Source organism: Primulina eburnea, chromosome 7 (assembly GCF_022965805.1).
Source record: "Primulina eburnea isolate SZY01 chromosome 7, ASM2296580v1, whole genome shotgun sequence".
Classification (NCBI taxonomy): domain Eukaryota; kingdom Viridiplantae; phylum Streptophyta; class Magnoliopsida; order Lamiales; family Gesneriaceae; genus Primulina; species Primulina eburnea.
The window spans coordinates 6,950,295-6,974,777 of NC_133107.1; the positions used below are offsets into that span (position 1 = coordinate 6,950,295).

A 24,483-nucleotide genomic window follows, 5' to 3' on the forward strand; every position below is an offset into this window, starting at 1 on the left:
ATACCTACAGTGAAAATATTATATTCGATATGAAAATAATATTTTTTATAGGTCGGATCGCTCTAATCCCGTGTCAAATATGGTGCTGGATTCGAGTTTTGCTTATTATACTATATTGGTTTAACACTAACTTAAATATAACATAATTTCTATATTAAATATAAAATTCATTTCTAACCTATTAATTGTAAACTCTGCAGTAAAAAAAATATTCTCTAATATTTTATTTACAATAACTAATTTATACCATAAAATATTTATAAACACAATAATTAAAATATCAAGATAAAAATAATAAGACTTGATTTAATATAATTCAAAACACAATATTAGTTGTTTATTGAATAAATAAAGTTTTTATAATACTAATACTAAAAAGAAAAAAAAAACGCAAGGATAGCGTATCTAGCGCCTGGGTAGGATCAACATTTCAGGCACCATTTCAGTGTTAGTGGTGTTTGATTGGAGATGGCCTAAGGTGAATCGGTTCAATCGCCGATCCAAAAACATTGGCATATTGTGGTCTGCTCAGTTCATAGAAAAACAGGGAAGGGAATACTTCGTTTGCCAACAGATTTCTTTCTCCACGTTCCTGCTATCAAGATATTGGTGCCTCCAGGTACTGCTTTTTAGCGGTAAGTATTGGTGATGGGTGGAAGAATGAGTAGAGATATACTAAGTACTGGTTTCATTAAATTATTGGTAGAAGACGAGGCGGGAGGCGAGAATGGTGAGGACATTGGCAACATTGGGGCAACTATGAAGTATTTTAGCATTGTATATTTTACGGCCCCAAAAAATGTGTGCCTGATCGAGCTCGAAAAACTTTTAGTTGAGACTCAAATATTATTTATTCAGCTCAAAAACTTATGTTGCCTATTCAGTTGGTGCTGTGTAGACCACTGCTGGGTCATGTATTGGAAAATCACAAGATTTCCATAAGAAACATGTTTATTGCAGTGACTAAATCCAGTAGGGATAAGCCCGGATATGTCTTTACTGCCTCCGACTAATGAATTATTTGTAACGCCGCTGTTCAGCATTTTTCCAGCGGAGTCCCAATAGGGTCACTGCAGCTGCTGCAGTTGACATGGTGTTGTTGTTCTAGTGTATCTTAGCTAATTATCGCTGAAGAACTGTGGCTGGTGCTTAGAATGATATTGAGCAGGTGTAAATGTCTGTGCCATTGCTGCTTTGCATATCTGTCTGCACACTTTCTTGCACAAAGTATATGTATCACAATGAAGTATCTAATGAGTTATAAACATGTTTCACTTAAAATCATCAATAACAGGATCAATCAGGGGTTCAGATTTAGTTTGAGATTATGCATTAATGGACTTCTGCCTTAAACCTTTGGCTCCATCATTTAGATCAGAGGATCCATGATTTGGGATTCTAAAACTATGTTTCCCGCTTTGATGTCATGAAAACTGGTAAGGGAAAAAATTATAGTAGTAGATAAGGCTAAACACGGCCTCTTTTACAAGAGATTGCAATATGACATATTATATTTTAAAATAGGAAATAAATCAATCATAAACTATTTCCTATCAACTTTAGGATGTCAATTATATAGATTCCTAGTATAAAAAACCCAAAGCATTGGTACATTCTATTATGTACCAGGTGGAGATTGCTAAGTGCAACCAGCAGGCAGCAACCTTGGACTAATTTGTGCCCACACATTTTCATGGAGCCCCAACCCATGTGTTGGGGATCCAGGGTGGGTGAAATCTCCATGGATGTAAAACATCCGGTGGAGCATGAAAGTTTCCCAAATGATTCTAGTAGATATTGTCTCTGTTTTCCGACAATGTTTACTCTATTTTTCAGTAGTATGCTGTCTACTTTGATTGCTTAATGGCTGATGACATGCTATTCTATTTCTGTTCAGGCAAAACCCATAGCTTCTCCACGCAAAGTGCTCCTAACAGCTATAGGAAAATCGTAAAAGAACAGAATCATTACTCAGATGATATCCATCGATGTAAAAAATATTTGCAATCTTTTATTGATCTTCTAAGGGGACTCGAAAATCCCAATTTAAAGAATGTGAAGAAGAGCTAGGGTCTGTGGCAGATACCTACCTTGACATTCCATTAGGCAAGTGGTCGGTGGATTTTAAAGGTGCATTTGGACAGTGAATCAATTTGTCAGGATAACTTGTGTGGTGGGAATTAATTCAAAGCCGAACACCTAGCACTGCTATATATTACTGTGCCTGATATGAGGTTCATTGGTGAGGAAGGTACTAAGATTATGGGCTGTACTTGGATGATCAATAATCTTTGTCTGAAGACTCTGTATGGATTATCAAGAATCTTTGTCTGAAGTCTCTGTATGGTGTTCGGTCACTCTGCAGGTAGTTTTGACTAAAGCCATTTGAATATTTCGGTTAAGTTTTATTTTCTTGTGGTAGGGGTTGTGATGTTTACATGATTGTCTTGATGCTCTTTATTTCACCACAATTATGGTGTGATGGTAGAAAAAGTTAATTCTCGATTATGCTGATGGAAACAAGGTGATGAACCACTGTAAGTTTATATATTAACTGTCTTCCCTCTGTTTTTTTCCCTTAAATTTCTCCAATGCTTGTGGACTATTGACTTAGTTGTTATTATGAAAACATTATCATTCATATTCATATTTGTAATAGCGTGTTTGTAAAGATTTTAGCTTGCTGAAGTGACTGATCTATCATCTAGCTACCGATGGTTAAGTTCTGTTTTACAAGGGTAAAACTTAATTTTAAAATGTAGGAGCAGCCATCAATCTCTTACAAGGTACTAAGTTTATGTGTGGTTGCAGGTTTTTTCTTTCAAAGGGGGTTTCCTAGTATAGCCACTCTATGCTCCACTTCAAACATATAAGAGATCGTGTATTTCTTTTCATTCTGTTGTATGGAACAAGTTCTTCTGTTAAAATCTTTGAGGCAATAGAATGCTATCCATGTGTGTGTGATAATACTATTTTAAGTTCCCATTTTATTTATCATGTGATCATCACATGTGAAGCAGAGAACAAATTACTTTTGTTATTGATCATTTTATATAGATTTAATTGAAAGAGAAAATAGAGGAACAAAATATGTTTATATAATGTAATTATGTATAGAAAACGTTGTGGGGACTAGTGGATACATTTGTGTTGTGAAATGCCATTACCTAAAATTGTACTATTTCATTGGTGGCATCTTCATTTCTAAATTAAAATTATAATAGACAATCATTTCTTTTCATTTGGAAATCTAAATATCTTGTATTGAAGCCGGAAAATTTCATTTTATTTGTATTCGAAGAATTTTGGCCTCTTTTTTAGAATTATCCTTTAGTAGTTAGAACCGAGATTCCTTGTCCGTATTAATTGCAATTATCTGTCCCTCCTATATTTTTGTTGAGTCTTACCTGTACTTGACATTACAAAATAAAATTAATTTAAATATTATTCCAGATTTAATTCCCGTCTTTCTCATTCCCATTTGTATGCTTTTTATGTTACCTTTTGTCTTTTGATTCACAATTTCTTCGGATTTGGACAACCACTAGCAGAAATTCACCATGGATATGAATAATGCTATGAATTTCCATTCCGTGTCCAACACACCGTCACAAATGTACGAGTTCATCCCAGCGCCTCCTTTGTCATCACTGGGTAACCACCAGGTAATCACTGAAATAAATTCAACAGAATATTAATTGTCTTCTCTTGTATCACAAGTTTAATGTAAATGTGTGCACAGGAAGGAGATGGCACTGATTCCCGTCTCAAGAATCTGATTGCACAAAACATGGAGAAGTTTTGGATTGAACGGCGTGAGGAAATATTCAATGCTCCAGGTCTTAGAAAAAAGGACTAGGTTTATACGTGTTTTCACCTTTATTTCCATTAATTGATTGTAATTAACTTAAATTTTTTATAGATTCTCGCCGTCCACACCCTCTCCCATTAGCTTGCATAAAAAGAATCATGAAATCTAATGAGGAAGTTAAGGTATTTTTTTTCGTTACTGATTTTTGGTACCTCGAAGAATAATGCTATATTTCTTTGAATATAAACAAGCATATGTGTGTATATAATGTGATTTTCTAACATCAAATCATCTTATTTCAATTCATTAATTACATAATTAAATTTTATTTAAAAAGTATTGGCATATATTTGGTACTATTCATACAAAAAAAATCGTGTTTTATTTTTTGTGGTAGACTAAAATGCATGTGCTTATATGCAAGTATGTGAGACTATGCATAATTACCTATGTGTGCATATCTTCTTGTAGTCAGAATTGTTTTTGGAATTATAAAGCTGAGTCGTGGCTATGTGCATTCCTCTACCAGTGACCATTTTTATCCTAAACAAAACGATTTTTTTATACTTAAACTTTTGATAAGCATCTACAAAAGCATCGGAATAGTTTCTACTCATTATTATATGTTTAAAAGACATGACAATAGATCACAGCTGCTTTGAAAATTAATGTCCTAGATGGTCAGTGCTGATACACCAGTGCTATTTGCTAAAGCTTGTGAAATTTTCATCATGGAGTTGACCCTACGTTCTTGGGTACATGCTCGAGATAATAAGCGGCGAACGCTACAACGTGGCGACGTTGTCGAGGCAGTAAGGGATGAGGACCTGTTAACCTTCCTCACTGACTTTGTCCCCGTGCAAATGCACCTGGTTATTCTTTGTTTTCTGAAATTTTTACGTCTTTTTCATATTCAAATTAATCTAATTACCTTATCCATACTGAATTCATGCCTAAGAACTTCTAATGATTCCTGAATTTAGGAGGCACCACTGGCACCAGCGAACTATCCTGGAGTAAATGCTCCTCTCCCTGTACCAGATGCAAGCCCGACTTATCACCCAATCTTTCCGATGAACATGCAAACCATGAATCCATCAGTGAGTATACAATAACCAAACATTAATTTATTCTTCAAAAATTATATTTCTGATATTTTTAGTGGTTAATGTATGCACATTGTTTCTCAATTTGGAGGAATAAAAGATTCTAACCTGATTCTCCACATGCAATCTTTCCTATGAATATGAAAACCATGAATCCATCAGTGAGTATACAATAAACAAAAACATTAAATTATTCTTTGAAAATTAATTTTGTGATATTTTAGTTGGTTAATGTATGCAAATTGTTTCTCAATTTGAAGGAATAAAAGATTTAACATGATTCTCCACATACAATATTGGTGGTACTTTCACGGTGCGCTTGGATTGAGAGATTTAAGGATGAATTTATGTTGGGTGAATTTCAAATGCACCAATTTGTTAATTTGTGTTAATACAATGGTTATTGTGATGGACTTGATTGTCATTTGAAATCCCTCATTTCAAATCAAAATTTTCGATCCAAGTGCAACCTAAGAGCATGTTAATAATGTTATTCATATTTTCATGGAAAGTGTTGTTAAAACATACTTTAGATTCTCCAAGAGAAATTTCTCATTTGATCGACACATTCTCCTGATACCAAAAATATTATGGTTCAACTACCAGTGACATAAATATTTCCCAATAGGGGATATATGTTGGTTCAAAGTTTCAAACCCACTTTAAAGCAAAACCAACCCCCTCCCTCCATTAATGTTGTAAAGAAAATATTATTGTTCCACAATCATGCATTTGTTTCAATCTAATAAATTTGCACATACATTTAAATTAGGACATCGCGCAAGCAGATCATTTTGTTGCAACGGATCCACGCTTGGTCTATGAAATGAATGTGCACAACGCGAACCATGTAAGTATTATAACTCATAAAGATCAAGTGTGTCAGGATAGGACCGTGGCCTACCTCAACTAAATATTTGTTGTATTTTCAACTGTATTTTTTTTTAAGTAGAAGGACCTTGTTTATTTCCCTTTTTTTAAAACTTTTAGTTTAATGCACAAACCACCAGGTTTTATAGAGTTTACTTCTTCTTGCAGTAAATAAGTGTAGTATATTGTGCTATTTTGTCCTGTAATATTGATATAATGTACCTTGATGACATGGTGTCACTACTACTTTGGGGTGACTTGTATATTCGTTTCCCTCACCAGGCTTTTTTCATGAGAAACCAAGAAATGCAAAGAGGTCTGACCTTTTCATCGCCGCCACTGTCTTTTGATGGAACCAATCCTGGAACCAATCCTTACCGTGGCTAAGGTTGGATTAAAAAGACAATTTATTGCATCTTACTTCATGAACTCAGTTGGATCTTACGTTCATAAGTTTGACACTCAAAAGCGTCTAAGCTGTCCTACCAAGAATCTTAATTTTAAACCATCCGACTTTATCAAATTCTAAATCTTTTGACATCTGTGCAGTGAAAGAGTGCTCATGGAATGGAATGTAGATGAGGCTTAATAAACGGAATAAGGAACTGGATCCGAGTTATTTCTTGTTTGTTCTTTGTTACTTTGTGTTGTGTGTGCTTAACTCTGCGACTAGTGCATTGTGATTTCTACTATGAAGACTTGTTTCATTGTGATTTCTTTGAAGTTCTCTAGTCTCCATGTTTTAAACAATCATTTCTGTGCTCACTTGAGAATTCTATTTGCTTTGGGTTAGTAATGGTCTTCCTAGCCCTTCCATTTTCCCTTCTTCAACTTGGTTCATGTGTTACTAGTGGTTGAATCAACTTATTTCTCGGTTTGGTTTAATTTTCTATCGATTCGATTTTGGATATAAACCGAGCCAATTGCACAACCCTACAACTCTACAAATGTTTTCTATGTACACCAAGGTATTATCTTATATTTATCTATGGCCGTATTTGGGAGCCTATAAAGCATCCTTCAATAGTTTTGAAAACTCGATGAAAAAACGAAAAAAAAAAGTACTCCCTTGTTTTGTTCTTATTTTGTTTAAGTTTATTGCATTTAATATTTTAAATAATATTTTTTTTTACCATTTTTGTCATTCTAAAATGACACTATTGCCTTTGTAAGGAAAAAAAAACGACAACCGTTCTACATATTAGTATTTGTATACATGTGTTGTATGCTTGTACCATTTTTTTAGAATAATCTTTTATTATGTAGTCAATTTTCATATGAAAACTTTTGCAAATTTTTAATGTGTTAATTGTTGTAATTTGTATTTATTTAGTGAAATAGGTGTAGTTTTGACTTATACTTTCAAATTAAACCACTTTTGATATAAAAATTTAGCAATTATATTAACAATATCTATTTATTTATTTTCTTGTGATAGTTTGTCATTATTTTTGCTAATTTGTTCTGGGTTAAGTTTACAATTAGTATACAGAACATAACTAGTGTTTGTCAAGTTAAAATTTAAAGAAAACATAACAAAGTCTCGTATCGTTTCATGCCATCCTTTCACTCCTCCGAACCACTTTGCCGTTGTCCATCATTAACATCATTCTCACATACGTCATTCAAGCATACTGAATCTAAAGACTCACCAATCATATTCAAGTATTAAAAAGTACATGTAAAAACATATCACTAACCGCTAAATATAGCCGATGTAAGGAAAACCGTCGCTACTTTAACAACGACAGTTTTCTTAAACCGTCGCTATTAGTGACGGATTAATACACCCGTCGCTAATAGCGACGGTTTACTTAATCCGTCCCTCATAGCGACGGTTTATTTAATCCGTCGCCGATAAATTAGCGACGGTTTTAGATAAACTGCCGCTACTTAGATCGACGACGGTTTTTTTACTTCGTTGCTATTAAAGACAGATTAATAAACCGTCGCTAAAAGCGACGGTTTATTTCATAACCGTCGCTACTTGCGACGGTTTTAGAAGAAACCGTCGCACAATGTCTATAAATACCCGCATTCCCAGTCCATTTCCCTCCACACCACTTCACACACGCGATAAATTTATCTCTTGAACGATTTTAGTTTCGATTTAGGGTAAATTTTTTGCGTTTCAATTCTTGGAAATTTCCGAGTGTTGGTATATATAATGAATTTTGTTAGCTTGTAGTGCAGGTATTTTTCCACTTGATTTTTTTGCACGGGTACGGTGCTCCGACGTCTTCTACGACCAGTTTGTACGTTTTTTTAATAGATTTATACACGTTTAATTTGTTTTTATTGCATGTTATTTGGAAATTAAATAATATATTACATGGTTAAATTTTTATTAAAAATATTATATAATTTAATTTATATAAATTGTCAACATTAAAATTAATAAATTTGTCTAATTATGTTGTTGAATTTTAATTTTTTTTAATTTTAATTAATTGGTAAATGATAGCGATTAAGTAAGATATAGTTTATTTATTTTTTTAGGATAAAATGGATAACGATAGAAATTGGATGTATCGTCGTTTGGAGAATGGATTTCTAACGGCTGAATATTGTGTTGGTGTAGAGTCGTTTGTAACATTCGCACTTAGTTATCCTGAGTGTTTATTAAATGGAAATATTCTTTGTCCTTGCAATCGAAAAAAATGTCAGAACAAAATATATTTAGATGAAGATACCGTCAAGGTACATCTCAATCGTTATGGATTTGTTCTGGATTACTATAATTGGTTCATGGAGAAGAATACATTAATCCGTCATATCCTAATCTTAATATGGAAGCTCCTTCGTCATCTTCGTTCGTGTTTCGTGTTGCACCACCAATTGCTCAAATTACATTTCCGAATTTTTTTGATACTATTGAAGAAAATGTTAACTTTGAAGAGAACCCTGAAAATGAGAATGAGAATTTTGGTGAAGAAAATCCAACAATAAATACTGTTCCCGAAGTTCCTGAAAGTCCAAACAGTTATATTAAATCATTGTATGAATGCATTAAATCAGCCGAGAAAGAAATTTGGGATGGAAATCCACACGGTCATTCTGTGTTCTGTGCTCGCTCGGTTACTGAAGATGAAACATGAACACAACATGTCTGAGCACAATTACAATGACATGTGTCACCTCATGTCAGAGTTATGTCCTTCTGATAACTACGTCCCTGAGAGTTTTTACGCGACCAAGAAAATTATCAAAGATCTAGGGCTTCTGTTTGAAAAGATTGATGCATGCAAGAATAATTGTATGATACTGGGGTGTCGACGTTGTTTTAACAGTGTAAGATATGTGAACATCCTCGGTACAAATATAGTAGAAGTCGATCTCAAAATCCTGAGAAGAAGGGAATTCCATATAAGTTGATGTATTATTTTTCGATCACTCCACGTTTGCAAAGGTAGTATGCTTCGAAAGCTATATCACATATGCATTGGCATAATGATCACCATTTTGACGGTGACACTATGACACATCCTTCTGATTGTACAGCGTGGTGTCATTTTGACGTTTTGCATCCATCTTTTTTATCAGAAATTCGAAATGTGAGATTAGGATTATCAATAGATGGATTTCAACCGTTTGGACAAAGTGACCAGCAGTATTCGTCATGGCCTATCATTGTTACTCCATACAATTTACCACCTTGAATGTGTGTGAAAGACGAATACATGTTCTTGTCTGTGATTGCACCTAGACCGAGTAACCCAAAAGACAAACTGGACGTATTCCTTCAGCCGTTAATTGCCGAGCTTCAATCTTTATGGTGTAATGGTGTTCTCACATACGACATTCACGCCCAACAAAATTTTAATATGTGGGTTGCTTTGATGTGGACGATAAGCGATTTTCCCGCATACGCAATGTTGTCTGGTTGGAGCACTGCCGGAAAACAAGCATGTCCTCACTGCATGTCTGCTTCAGACGCTTTTACTTTGCCATATAGTGGCAAGACATCATGGTTCGACAATCATCGGAAGTTTCTACCTGAAGATCACCCATTGCGTCGTAATAAGACAATGTTTCTAAGAGATAGACAAGTGTTGCAGTCGGCTCCTATCACTAAACATGGGGATGAATTACTCAATGAGTTGGACGAGTTTGGTTTTAGACCTTCGTATGAGATTGGCTCTGACACAATCAATAAAGAAATTTGTAATATGACGAGATGTCGTTGGAGAAGACGGAGTGTTTTTTGGGAGCTTCCATATTGGATTACGAACCTTATAAGACATAACTTGGATGTCATGCATATTGAGAATAATGTCTTCGAAAGATAATGTCAAATCACGAGCTGATCTTGTTCAGATGATTATTAGAACCGAGTTGCATCCATCTACAACAGACGACAAATATCCGAAAACAAATTACACACTTGACAAGCATGCCCGACAATTGCTTTTTAGATGGCTCAAAGAAGTTAGATTCTCTGATGGGTATGTTTCTAAAATAGCGCGTTGTATAGACATGAACAAGTTGCGGATGTTTGGTATGAAGAGTCATGATTGTCATGTATTCATGCAGCGACTAATTCTTGTAGTATTCAAAGACTTAAATGTCACGCCCCGAAACTCGGGATTGACACCGGCGTCGTTCATCAATCACATAATCGAAAAACGACCAGCCTCGTAGCACAGTATAAACCGAAACCAGTTTATTACATAAATTCGCAAAAAAAACAACCATTGTCTTTACAACTGAAAAGTGAATAAATTGCGGAAGCGTTTACAATTAAAATTAACCTACTAAAAATTTTAAAATCCTTGCAGCAAAATTCTCGAAATTTAAATAATTTCACCATCCCCAGAACTGTTCTGACTCTTCTTCCTCAACCTGTTCCTCTGATTTATCTTCGGATTTATCTGGGAAGGTTGTAAGGGGTGAGTATTTTGGGATTTCGAGTTTATCATAATAATATTTTGTACCAAGATTTGCAAGATTTTACCAAGATTGGTCTTCCTCAACCTGTTCCTCTGATTTATCTTCGGATTTATCTGGGAAGGTTGTAAGGGGTGAGTATTTTGGGATTTCGAGTTTATCATAATAATATTTTGTACCAAGATTTGCAAGATTTTACCAAGATTGAGTGAATAATAATATCGCGTATATTATTTGATATTAATCAGATAAAGAGCTAAGATTTGAGATAATTTTGATAACGGGATAAAAATCAAGCATGGGATAATACCAACCCTAGAATTTCGAATTCAAGAGTTTGTATATCATATAAATTTCGAAAATTTGGTGAAGATTTAGATTTTCGCGTATCACCAAGATTTAGATCACGATTTTTGATGAAGATTTGATACTCGGATGATACCCATCGAGATAGCAGCCAACCCCTATAAATAGGAGGGCCACCTGACTCAAAAATCACACCTACAAATTAAAGCATATTTTCGAAAATCCCCTCTAGTTTTCTCAGGATTTTTCGAGCACAGCGAAGCGCTGCCGCAGTCCAGCCACCGTGGTTTTTACGTTTGTCTTCAAGAAGTTTAAGGTTAGTGGGCTTGTTTTAAATGCGTAATTTTTTTGTGTATGCATTTTCATATTTTCGAAATTTCGGTCGAGTACAATTCTTCTTCTACCCCTTCTGGTTATGATTTCTGCATAAGTTTTATGTTGACACTGTGAGGATTCGACTTGAAATGGGAGGGAATCCCAACAATGATATGACCCTCATACGGTGGGGATATAACCGATTCGGCCTCGCCCCCTTAGAGGAATAAAAATTAGGGACTGACGTCAGTAAACCATTGACAGTAGAGGAATCTCAGTGTCAGGTCAAGGATATGAATGTGGTATGAGTCAAAATATGCATGGTGTGTGTGTGTGTGTATGTATTTCGAATTTTATATGCATGTTGTTGTGTACTCGAACGGCCCCACTTGCTGAGTATTTCCCAAAATACTCACCCCTTACTCTCCCCTCCCCAGACAAATCAGAAGAACAGATTGAGGAAGAAGAGTCAGATCAATTGTGGGGCTGGTGAAATTATTTAAATATCGAGAAGTTGCTGCAAAGATTTTACAAATTTTTAGTAGGTTAATTTTAATTGTAAACGCTTCCGCAATTTATGCATTCTTTTCAGTTGTAAAGACAATGGTTGTTTTTTTTTTTTTTGCAAATTTATGTAATAAACTGGTTTCGGTTTATACTGTGCTACGAGGCTGGTCGTTTTTCGATTATGTGATTGATAAACGACGCCGGTGTCAAATCCCGAGTTTCGGGGCGTGACAGTTGTTACCACGAGATGTCGTACAGGTTGGGTAGGTTCAACAGTCCAAGGAACTGCATTAAATAAAAATATATATTTATTGGAAGGAGGATGCAGGGAAGAAATGTGGAGTGAACTTTTAAATTTGGCCAGAGGGCAAAATTAATGCCATTTCTTTTTCTTAACTTTTTCATTCTCCATCGTCCACCATCAGCTTCTAAATTGGGTCTCCCAAGATAAAAGAAATAAATGAACCAGATCACAAAGTAATCTTTCTATCGACAGACCAACAAGAAGCACCTTTATATATCACCAAGAACACACACGAACTATTCTTAAGATTTATTCATAAAATGTAATCAACTATCGCCAGAAAATAGCTTTCCATTCATAATTTACCCCCTTTCCCCAATGAACTGCTAAATAACCTAGGAAGCCATGTCTAACAGAATATCTGCGTCGCAACATATCAGAATGCAACACACTATCGAAACACATCAACAGATATCAATGTATCATTGTCGAATCACAAGTCAACGTCAACTCAAAAAAAGAAATCTAGCCACAGTTATCAGATATTTTTACCTGATTCATCACGTACCACATGTAAAATAAAAAAAAAATATCAACAGAAGAAGCAAAAGTAGATGCCGAATGCAGAAACACAAAAAAAATGAGATAGAGCTCGCGAAATACCTTCAGGAGTTCGACGGCTCCGGAGCATTCGCAGAAGTTCAGCACGAAGCTTCGACACGTCGTCGGAGTATTCCATTCCCGGAGCACTTGTGTTCCGTTGAGGAGTTGTAGAATAATTGGTATTCGCGTTTCTGTTGAATTTATAGTTGGAAATGGAGGGTGCATTGGGTCGCACGTGTGCGATGATGGCGTTTGGCACGCGCCATAGGCCCATAGTACTATCATATTCACAAGAGTTGCTGATTATGGATCAGCACGAAGAGCTTATTTGCAGCAAAAAGGTGCGGGCGGTTCTGAAACATTTATTTGTTTATTATTATTATAAAATTCATTTTTATTATCATTTATCTTAGCTAAAATATTGGCTCCTCATTTTCTTAATATTAATGATGGAGTATTAAATCAATTAGTTAAACTTAAAAACATGTATTCACAGCATATAATTAATTAAATGCATAACCCTAATTGGTGCTATCATAAATAACAAACATGGCAACTAACCAGCAATGTGCATCTCAACCTATATAGCAATAAATCACCTAATATTAGAATGATTACCCCAATATCTCATTTCATCTGCTGCATGTTAATCACAATCAAAAACATATTAAGACAAAAATAATGAAAAAAGTCTATCTATCTCTTTTTTAACAAGGCAAGCAAAAAAAAGAACAAAAAAATTAGCACCCAAAAATCAAAATTGCCAACTTCACTGTCACTTTCATGGAATTGATTCAACGACTTTGACTTGGCATTCCTTATTCAAAGCTACAGATTTAAAATTCCATCCGCAGATGTGTTGGTGAACGTCATTGTCCATTTTGTGTGTTTCTTTAGTTTCTTCAACATATATGTCGAGATATTCATAACACTGCATTTTAATGAAATCACAATCTAATAACTCTTAAACTGAAACATGGATATCAATGTGCATGCACTAGTTTGAATTAAAGGTGATACCCCATGGATGGGCCCCTACTCCTGGCCCATCCCTAGCCCACATGGAAGACAGGCCCACCAAGTGCCCATGTATTCTCCTATAAATACCAGGTTTGGGTGTCTCATTCTTGGATTCAATATATTGTTTTCAGCAGCACCCTTAGCTGCAACCCCCATATATCCTCAGTCTCTGACTTGAGCGTCGGAGGGGCTACGCCAGGACACCCTCCTGGCCCCCTTCTAACGGTCTTATTTGTGATTTCAGGCTCAGGATAATTTTTAAGCCTGCGTCTGAACTAGTGACGCTTGCTGGGATTGGACCCTAAATTTCCCGTGAGTGTCACTTGGCGCCGTCTGTGGGAAACTTTGAGTTGAGACGTAGATATGGTAAGGAAGAGAGGTAGTGGGAGAGCCACCTCAGTATCATTGCGTCCTCGGAGGGGACCCGAACCATCTCATGCTGAGGCAAGACAGGAACAACCGCGTCTTGAGATGAGACAGGAACAACCTCGTCAAGAGACAAGAACTGAACAGCCCATTCACGAGACAAGGGTCGAGCAAACCCGTCCCAATGAGAATGTGGGGAACTGATTAGTGAGATGGAGGAGATGTGGAAGGAGATACGGAGGTTGAGGGAGCAGGTAGGAAGCAGGGCGCCGGTACCCAAGAAAGAAAGCCTTTTTTCACTAGCCATCTTGGAAGAAGGGCTTCCTACAAATTTCCGACAATCAAACGTGGGAGAATATGACGGACATACAGACCCCGAAGAACACTTGGGGAGATTTGAGAATGCGGCTCTGTTGCACCAATACTCAGATGGAGTCAGGTGCAGGGTGTTTCTGGGCACGTTGGTGAGGTCAGCCCAGCAATGGTTTAATACCCTGCAGCCCAACTCCATACAGTCTTTCGAGGATTTTGCTACAGCTTTCTTGCACCGGTTCGCCAGCAGCAAGAAGCACCAAAAGAATTATTTGAGCTTGTTCGTGATGAAACAACAGGAGTCCGAGACTTTGCGGGAATTTGTCCAGCGTTTTAACAATGCAGCGCTGGAGATACCAGCAGCTACCTTTGACATCATGATAAGTGCCTTCACACAAGGACTAAGGGGAGGGGAGTTTTTTAAGTCACTGGTCAAAAAGCTTCCGTCGAGCTATGATGACCTGTTGGCTCGGGCGGAGAAGTATGTGAATTTGGAAGATGCCCAACTGTACAGAAGGATGAAGAACAGACCAGGAGGAAGTAGAGTTGAGGGAGTTGAGAAAGGAGGAAGGAAGAGGGGTACGGGGGAAAGAGAGGAGGACAGAGCTAGAAGTAGAGGACAATTCTCATCTCATGTTCCTCTGGATATGAATCGGGATAAAGTGATGGAGGTGAGGGAGTCAGGAGAGAGGGGAGAGAAGTCGCAGAGGGTTGAGAGCAGTGCTCGACCTCCGATGCGGGGTAGACAAGAAGGATCTTCGTCCGGGAGTGAACTGAGATCTCGCCCATCTTCTAGGCGGGGTTGAAGCCCTCCGTGGATACATCAGAGGATCGAGGAGCCGAGGAGAGGAGGTCGAGGTCAGGATGCCCCTCGGGAGCTCGCTGAACCGAGGAGGGGAACGAATGAGGATAACCACCCTACGAGAGGAATGATTCATATGATCTCGGGGGGTGCTACTGATGGGGATTCCGGGCGAGCTCGGAAAGCGCATGGGAGGAGGTTGGAAAATTTTGAAATATCTAGGGGTGCGGATCTACCTCAGGATCCTGTCATCAGTTTTGGGCCGGAAGACCTTCGAGGTATCGTGGCTCCTCATAACGATGCCTTGGTGGTGACGGCCACCGTTGCCAATTACGATGTGGCACGAATCTTTATTGATAATGGAAGCTCTGTTAATATCCTGTTCAAGAGCACTCTGGATCAGATGAAGGTGGAAGGATTTGAGTTCGAGCCGATCTCTACTCCTCTATATGGATTTGCAGGACATGCCATCCCGCTCGGTCAGATTGTCCTTCCTCTATCTTTGGGACATGAGCCTCGGTGGGTAACAAAGATGACCACATTTACTGTGGTGGACACCCCATCAGCTTACATTGGAATTCTGAGGCGACCAGGCCTAAAGGATTTCAGAGCTGTAGCGTCCACGCATCATCAGAAGTTGAAGGTTCCTGTAGGGAAGGAGGTTGGAGTCTTATGCGGGGATCAGAGGGTCGCGCGTCGGTGTTATGAGGGGATAGTGAAAGGAGAGGGGAAGAGGGCGCGTGTGGAGGTAAATATGGTTAGGAAAAGAAGAAGTTGCTGACTTGGTCCTGAGAAAGGTACAGTGAGAGCAGATAGAAGAGTTGGAGAATACGCTGGGTAAGGCTTTAAAGAGGCCCTTGAACGCTTACCTCCTTAAGAAATATTAATCTTGAATTTATCGTTGATGTATTTCGTTTTTGAATTTGTCATATGTAATCGGTTGAAATTTAATAAAGCCAAGTTCTTATATTAAGTTCGTGGATGTCGTATTATGAGGATGGTATGAATTAAATTTTCCTACTAAGGCATCGCCTGGTAGAGAAGCAGAGTGGAGGAGAAGAATTTTATTTTCCTGCTAAGACATCGCCTAACAGAGGAGCAGAGTTGGGAATGAGAAAAATTAAATTTTCCTGCTAAGGCATCGCCTAGTAGAGGAGCAGAGTGGAGTAGAGAGAAAATCAAATTTTCCTACTAAGGCATCGCCTAGTAGAGGAGCAAAGTGGAGGAGAAAAATTTTATTTTCCTGCTAAGGCATCGCCTAGCAGAGGAGCAGAGGCGGCGAGGAGAAAAATTTTATTTTCCTGCTATGGTATCACCTAGCAGAGGAGTTAGAGGGTGGAAGGGTTGAATTTTTATTTTCCTGCTAAGGCCCGGCTTAGCAGAGGAGTTAGAGGGTGGAGGTGTTGAATTTTTATTTTCCTGCTAAGGCCCGGCTTGGCAGAGGAGTTAGAGGGCGGAGGTGTTGAAATTTTATTTTCCTGCTATGGTATCACCTAGCAGAGGAGTTAGAGGGTGGAGGTGTAATGCCCATGGGCTGTTCCCGGTTGGACTGATGCAACACGGTTATCCCATGGCCCATTACTCATAGAATTTCTCCAGCCCAGACACTGGAGCTTTTGCCTTCCCCAGGATTAGAACCCAAGATCTCCTGGACTTATATAGATCTTGGCAGCAATCCTGGTACCAATTGAGGCTCAGGATAATTCTTAACGGTCTTATTTGTGATTTCAAGCTTAGGATAATTTTTAAGCTTGCGTCTGGACTAGTGACGTTTGCTGGGATCGGACCCTAAATTTCCCATGAGTATCAAAAGATTTCCGAAAATAAGAAGACATGGGATCACATTCGAACAAGTGCGGCCTCGAGATGAGTTTTTTGAAAAAGCGATTCATTTTGGTTAATACAAGCTTTTCTTGTTCCGCATATAATGGGCTGAGGCCTTTCGTGGATGATGACTCCATTGGCGTTCTCGTGTTAGAGTTTGAGATGCTATGTGGAAAGTCATCTGTCATAAATAACGAGAACGCCAATGGAGTTATCATAAAAAGAGGTAGAGAGACTTTTTTTATTATTTTTGTCTTAATATGTTTTTGATTGTAATTAACATGCAGCAGATGGAATGAGATATTGGGGTAATCAAATATTAGGTGATTTATTGCTATACAGGTTGAGATGCACATTGCTGGTTAGTTGGCATTTTTGTTATTTATGATAGCACCAATTAGGGTTATGCATTTAATTAATTATATGATGTGAATACATGTTTTTAAGTTTAACTAATTGATTTAATACTCAATTATTAATATTAAGAAAATGAGGACCCAATGTTTTAGTTAAGATAAATGATAATAAAAATGAATTTTATAATAATAATAATATAATAATAATAATAATAATAATAAACAAATAAATGTGTCAGAACCGCCCGCACCCTTTTGCTGCAAATAAGCTCTTCATGCTGATCCATAATCAGCAACTCTTGTGAATATGATAGTACTATGGCGCGTGCCAAACACCATCATCGCACACGTGCGACCCAATGCACCCTCTATTTCCAACTATAAATTCAACAGAAACGCGAATACCAATTATTTTACAACTCCTCAACGGTACTCAGGTGCTCCGGGAATGGAATACTCTGAAGACGCGTCGAAGCTTCGTGCTGAACTTCTGCGAATGCTCCGGAGCCGTCGAACTCCTGAAGGTATTTTCGCGAGATCTAGCTCATTTTTTTTGTGTTTCTGCATTTGGCATCTGCTTTTGCTTCTTCTGTTGATATTTTTTTTTATTTTACATGTGGTACGTGATGAATCGGGTAAAAATATCTGATAGCCGTGGCTAGATTTCTATTTTTGAGTTGATGTTGACTTGTGTTTAGACAATGATACATTGATATCTGTTGATGTGTTTCGATAGTGTGTTGCATTCTGATATGTTGCGACGCAGATATTCTGTTAGACATGGCTTCCTAGGTTATTTAGCAGTTCACTGGGGAAGGGGGGTAAATTATGAATGGAAAGCTATTTTCTGGCGATAGTTGATTACATTTTATGATGAATCTTAAGAATAGTTCGTGTGTGTTCTTGGTGAAATATAAAGGTGCTTCTTGTTGGTCTGTCGATAGAAAGATTACCTCGTGATCTGGTTCATTTATTTCTTTTATCTTGGGAGACCCAATTTAGAAGCTGATGGTGGACGATGGAGAATGAAAAAGTTAAGGAAAAAAATGACATTAATTTTGCCCTCTGGCCAAATTTAAAAGTTCACTCCCCATTTCTTCCCTGCATCCTCCTTCCAATAAATATATATTTTTATTTAATGCAGTTCCTTGGACTGTTGAACCTACTCAACCTGTACGAGATCCGTTGTACCAGGAAACCTCAAAGCCAACCTTCAGTGAGGTTTAAATGTGCTTCAAGATGTTTTTTTTAATCATGCTCCTGTAAAATACAGTTTCTCTGCATCATCGTTTTGTGGTACGTCAGGCAATGGAATCTTGTCCGAAAAAAGACATTCCCAATTTTAAGGAACTGCTTGAAGAGGAGAACTTTTACCTGATAACGGAGGTTTTTACTTATAACAGCTCTTGATTTTGTCTCAGTTTTCTCTATTCGTATTTTGTATGTGTTGAACATCAGAACTATGCATCTAATCAGTAGGTTATTATATCTCTTTGCATTCAAAATGAATTTGCTAGTATGTTTCCAACCAGGCTGGGGACCAAGGACGCCTGCCTGTTCTAATATTGAAACTGAAAGATACCAGTGAGAAGAGAAGACCAACAATTGTCTTCTTACATAGTACAAATAAATGCAAAGAGTGGTTGCGACCATTGCTCGAGGTAATCATAAGTACTTTTTTAGATGCTCAAGGCATTACCAATTTTTGGGAACGTGAGATTGCTTCATTAATTCCTTAATTTCAGGCTTACGCCTCAAGGGATTACATAGCTGTAGCAATTGATTCTCGTTATCATGGAGAGCGTGCTAGCAGCTTGGCAACCTATCGAGATGTACATCCACTTGATCCTTTCTTTTTGTATAAAAATTTGACAAAATTAAATTTAATTTGCAGAAAAAAAGATAATTACGATGTGAGAACAATTTAAATGGTAAGATCTTGATCCTTGATTTGACAAAGACATTAAGTTTCCTTCATGTTTGCCATGGCTCACCATTCTGAGCTGAGTGGTTTGCCACAATTTATAGCAAGCACATGTTTAACATGAATAATGGGGAATAAAAAAAGGACTTATTTTTCCCTTTTGAAGCTTTTTATGCGATAATGTGTTCATTACTTTCATGCTACTTAATGAGAACCGACTACTATTCGTATTATTGAAAGCTATTTTCTCATGCTGTTGTAGTCCTGCTTTCTTTGTTTTTATACAGGCCCTGATGTCGTCATGGAAAAACGCCACTACAATGCCATTCATTTTTGATACGGTACTACAACCAATTTTGGATTTTATTTTAGTCCATTTCTTGTTAGTACGTAGGACTTTACTTTTACAACGTGCCTCCTGTTTTGTCTAGTTAAACTAAACTTTAAATAGTAATTTTTAAAAATTGAGAACTTCGACAAACTCCTCCATAAAAATGCTAACATTGAGTTTTGCAGGCATGGGACTTAATAAAATTGGCGGATTATCTTTCTCAAAGGGAGGACGTGGACCCTTCTCGGATAGGAATTACCGGTGAATCACTTGGAGGTCAGATAAATTCACTCCTAGATAAATGCAGTAATGGTATCAAAGTTTCATATCTGAGGAACTACTTATAGATAAAATTTAACCCTTCAGGAATGCAAGCATGGTTTGCTGCAGCTGCTGATACTCGCTATACAGTGGTTGTCCCTATAATTGGTGTTCAGGTTGGTGATATCTGATTTCTGAATCTTCAATGTGCAGAATTGAGTTTCATCTGAATATTTACTTCATAATTTTTAAGGGATTTCGATGGGCCATTGAACATGATACGTGGAAAGGTCGAGTTGATAGCATCAAGGCTGTATTTGAAGGTGAGAGAGATCGTTGGGTGGAATCCGACAATTTTCCAATGCATTATATTACCTCATTCTACAACTTTATATTTGCTTGTTGGAAAAATAAATGGATAAATGATATTTCCAAATCTCCTGGTTACAGAAGCACGACTTGATTTAGGCCAGACTTCAATTAACAAAGATGTAGTGGAGAAGGTATACATGCTTGTTGCATCTCTGCCAGGTGTTTGGAGGTTTATCTTTCTCGTATATGCATTCAAAATATGATTATATTATAACCCAGAATCATGACAAATAACCTGATACTAAGAAAACGAAACACCCTTAATTTAACAAACGAAAATAGACAAGATTCCTAATTTCAGAAATTGATCAAATCGCATACATCAAATGATTCCTACCAGGACCATGAAGACTTTTTTAATGCTCTTAATTGGTAAAAAAAACTTGATTTAATCCGAATTTTATTTAAGCTCCTGATGGATCATAAATTGCTCAACAGGTATGGAACAGGATAGCTCCTGGTTTGGATTCTTGTTTTGATTCTCCTCATACAATACCGGCCATTGCCCCACGTCCTCTGCTGATCTTGAATGGTGCCGCCATTAACTAAACTTCAAAATCGACAATTAATTATATTAATCCTTAGAGATTGTTACACTTCAACTGAAACAAGCTTATGGTCGTTTCAGGGGAAAAAGATCCTCGATGTCCGATTGGAGGATTGGAACAACCAGTATCAAAAGCCAGAGAATCTTATGATAAAGCCAATTCTCTTGAAGCATTCAAGGTTTGACCCGCGGGCCCTAATTTATATTCATGCATACTTTTTCCCCGTTTCCCATGCAGATAATTGCGCTTCTTTATCTAAGGATATATTTGGAGTGGAGGATTTCAAATCCACAATTTAATTTCATTCCACTTGTTTGTGCATTTTTTAAATCTGGATTTCAAATCCCTACTGTTACATTATTAACTTGTCTATCAGCTAGTGTAATGAATTTCAAATTCTTATAAGATGGAGTTAATTAAAATCCTTCTTTCAAATTCCTCTCTCAAATCCAAATCCTTCTATCAAAATCTAACTAATTGCTTTTATTCAGCTGGTGGTACAATCTGGGATTGGGCATCAGATGACACCCTTGATGGTCAAACTGGCCAGTGATTGGTTCGATCAACACTTCACTCCATGAAGGTAAACTTTCCACAACAAATTCAGTATCCCATACTTATCATAAGCGACAAGGCCGAGAGCATGTTGCGTTTTAATAGTTGTTCTGATCTCAAAGTAATAGAGATGCGTAATCCAGTTCCTCCTATGTCAAAAATATTGACAAAAGCTGAAAATCACATTTGCATCTGTATTGAACTTAATTGTCAGATTATTTTATCAATTATTTTAGCTCAACGCAAGATTTCAAATGGCATAATTATCCTGTCCAATAAAATAACATACTATTCTTTTCATGAAGAGAAAAGCTGGCATTCAGCTAGATTTGAACAACCGAAATTAGAACATCAGAAACGTGAGCGAGAATGTTCGAGCAATTATGACCCAAAACGGGAAAACTAAAACTCAGGCAAATGCTGGAGGTAAAGAATCGCAAGCAATGCAATTGATGAAGGTAAAGAATACATGTAAACGTAAATATATTCTCTAAAAAATAAGGTGGTGAAGTTGGTCAGCAAGAAAAATAGAATAGACCCAGGCAAAACGAGTCCATCTCACATGCTCCCAGCTCCCAGCTCCATCTGGGGTGGATTTTGCTGGTTTGAACTTGGTGATATCAACAAGATCTCCAAATAGTTTATCTTCTGGCTTATTGGGCTTTCCAGGGGGCACATAGGAAGGAGTGGAAACGGCATAAGAACTAGTCCTTAAGGCGGTATCATCCCTCATAGACAATCCAGACATGTTTTGTTCAAGGAATTGAGCATTATACTGTGGGCCTTGGACATATCCATAGCCACAACCATAGCTGTAGCCATAGGGAACTGTTTGGTCTCCATACGTCTGTTGAGAATACACATAACTCATCTGGCCCGATTGCAGAGGCTGAGGATACATCCCCATGGGTAGCTGATTCTGGACAGGTTGAGGCACTATTTGGTTCTGCACTGGAAGACTATTCATCCTCGAGAAATGGCTACCGGTGATTGGCACAGTTGGTGATCCTGGAATATATGTTCCGTTAGGTGATGGCTGGAGATGAACGGCTACATTCGTGACTTGCATTTGTTGAGGGTGGTTAATGGCTGGCCGAGAGTCGTCTAGCTGAGCTTCCCATGGTGGAGGTGGAAATGCACCGCCACTTTGAGCACCTGTTGGACAAATAGGTGCAGCTCAAATGGCTAATATTTATTTATTTTTCTTTGGTGAGGGCAGGGCAAAGAGTGGTTATCCAAAATCAAGAACTTAACACCAACAAACTATACATAATAATTAAAATGAAGAATAAATTAGAGGTGAACCATAAGAAGGGGAAGCTGGCTGCTGTTGCTGGGTTATCTGACCATTCCACGCAGAAGAAGAGGCTTGAGAATGCACTGACTGTTCATATTGGGGTAGCATTGGACCAGACACACTACCCCCATTTGGATAAACCGAAGGTTGTGGAGATTGGAAATTTGGTTGCTGAAACTGGTATGATGAAGGACTTACCTGCCCAATGGGATTCGCAGGTTGATTGTTATGACTGTGAAAACATGTCAACAAGAGCGAGAGCATTCTGCTGTGATGCAACAGGACTTGCTGGATGAGGCTCTCCCACAGAAACAAGTGCCCGTGAATTTGCTGTAGGCGAGTTGAAGTCATCACCACTCAAAAGATCTATCTTATGATCAGCATTGGTTGAAGTTGTGGACTGGCTATTAGTTTCCACAGGAGCAGGGAGTAGTAACTGTGTCCCTAAGCTAGTACTGGATGTAGATCTGCAAATGGTACTCACGTCTGAGTTCGTTAAATCCAACTTCTTTTTAATGGTCAACTTGTACACAAGCAAGAAGGAATTGTCATCTGAATCATAGAGTATTAACAAAAATATTTATTTTTGGACAATAAATTTCCTTATAAAAATCTATCACAGTTCAATAAATAAACAATAAAAAATTTACCCTCTGTCTGATTGACTGCTGTCGCCAGTGTCTATAAGAGGAGAGTCAATATTGACCAAGGCTTGAGTAGGTTCAGGCTTTGGATTCTCAGATTGAACTGAGGTAGTTCTGGAGGCAATTGACTCGTGCTTAGCCAGTACCCGCTGCAAATCATCGTTCAGTGCGAGTCCTTGACATAAAAGTGATTCATCCCTATATCAGGAAAAATAACCACATTCAGCAATGGGGAGCATAACTGAGAGTGAGATATAACTCGTACAAAATCACATTTTCATCTGTTGCAATACAGAATGTGACATATGCTCAAAAGACTGCATGAGGTTCCATAGAGTGCTCCATCTTTAAGGATCTAGCCAATTGTTCAGCTTTAGAAAAAACCTTAGTTTAAAGAAAAGGACAAGTAAACATCCAAAGATGGGACCTGGAGAACCAAATATCAACAAAACAAAAACACATGACAAGTAGGAGTAGAAGTAAGACAAGGCCTTACGAAGTCGAGTTGACAAGGTGCACTACTCTTTGCTTGTATGTACGACACTGTTCCACCAGATCAACAAGGACCTCCTGTTTGATCCCCTGACATCCAAAAAAACACATAAATTGTCAATATCTCATAGTTTATCAAAATATTTCGAAGCATTACGCATCATATTAGTATCATATTAGTTTAGCTTACATATATATAGCCAATGAAAGTACTTCACCAATCTATATCTATATATCTATATATTCTATAAAAGTGTGGATCACTCATTTGTTTTCCAATTGTGAAAAGACACGAATGTCTTCTTTATTAATATGAATTCAATCTATCTATATATATTCTATAAAAGTGTGGATCACTCATTTGTTTTCCAATTGTGAAAAGACACGAATGTCTTCTTTATTAATATGAATTCAAAAAATCATATAAGGATATATATGTAATATATATTCTATAAAAGTGTGGATCACTCATTTGTTTTCTAATTGTGAAAAGACACGAATGTCTCTTTATTAATATGAATTCAAAAAATCATATAAGGATATATATGTAAATGTAAAATTGTAACAAATGTTAATAAATTGTCATTGTCATTACAACATACATTGATTGTAGTAATTTATACAATTTCAATAATAAAATGTAACTCATATATTAGAATGTCTTATTTATTAATATGAATTCAAAAAATCATATATGGATATATATGTAAATGTAAAATTGTAACAAATG

General features: G+C 37.2%; 2 protein-coding genes, 1 long non-coding RNA gene and 1 pseudogene across 15 annotated transcripts; 2 read left to right on the forward strand and 2 right to left on the reverse strand.

The window, feature by feature from the left end:
- Positions 1-380: 380 nt before the first annotated feature.
- Positions 381-6,654, forward strand: LOC140837028 (nuclear transcription factor Y subunit C-3-like). Of its 6 annotated transcripts, none has more exons than XM_073202998.1 (10): positions 2,241-2,365; positions 2,489-2,524; positions 3,552-3,665; positions 3,743-3,839; positions 3,923-3,993; positions 4,489-4,683; positions 4,795-4,911; positions 5,690-5,767; positions 6,070-6,175; positions 6,337-6,654. In XM_073202998.1, the coding sequence occupies exons 1-9, from the start codon at positions 2,309-2,311 to the stop codon at positions 6,172-6,174; spliced, it is 870 nt and encodes a 289-aa protein (XP_073059099.1). In that variant the 5' UTR covers positions 2,241-2,308; the 3' UTR covers position 6,175; positions 6,337-6,654. The 6 variants fall into 6 exon arrangements, with proteins under 6 accessions (XP_073059104.1, XP_073059101.1, XP_073059100.1 ...); XM_073203002.1 differs by having other exon boundaries at positions 2,262-2,365; positions 2,489-2,537; XM_073203003.1 differs by lacking the exons at positions 2,241-2,365; positions 2,489-2,524 and adding an exon at positions 381-619.
- A 1,199-nt stretch (positions 6,655-7,853) lies between these two features.
- Positions 7,854-21,561, forward strand: LOC140837030 (uncharacterized). 8 transcript variants are annotated; one of them, XM_073203008.1, is made up of 15 exons: positions 7,854-7,902; positions 7,981-8,042; positions 17,767-17,853; positions 18,474-18,550; positions 18,635-18,715; positions 18,862-18,990; positions 19,075-19,161; positions 19,541-19,594; positions 19,770-19,860; positions 19,951-20,021; positions 20,099-20,168; positions 20,296-20,348; positions 20,656-20,749; positions 20,846-20,943; positions 21,257-21,561. In XM_073203008.1, exons 3-15 carry the CDS (start codon positions 17,778-17,780, stop codon positions 21,344-21,346), a joined length of 1,071 nt encoding a protein of 356 aa, XP_073059109.1. In that variant the 5' UTR covers positions 7,854-7,902; positions 7,981-8,042; positions 17,767-17,777; the 3' UTR covers positions 21,347-21,561. The 8 variants fall into 8 exon arrangements, 7 of the variants coding, with proteins under 7 accessions (XP_073059109.1, XP_073059110.1, XP_073059108.1 ...); XM_073203009.1 differs by having other exon boundaries at positions 7,857-7,902; positions 7,976-8,042; XM_073203007.1 differs by having other exon boundaries at positions 7,876-7,902; positions 17,644-17,853.
- LOC140837031 (uncharacterized) lies at positions 12,049-17,087 on the reverse strand. Its single transcript, XR_012119201.1, has 3 exons — positions 17,001-17,087; positions 12,710-12,927; positions 12,049-12,087 (listed from the first exon to the last, which is right to left on the reverse strand). It is a non-coding gene; the product is annotated as an uncharacterized lncRNA (long non-coding RNA).
- Positions 21,562-21,773: 212 nt separating the features above from the next.
- Positions 21,774-23,894, reverse strand: LOC140837029 (TOM1-like protein 9; annotated as a pseudogene).
- Between the last annotated feature and the right edge of the window lie 589 nt (positions 23,895-24,483).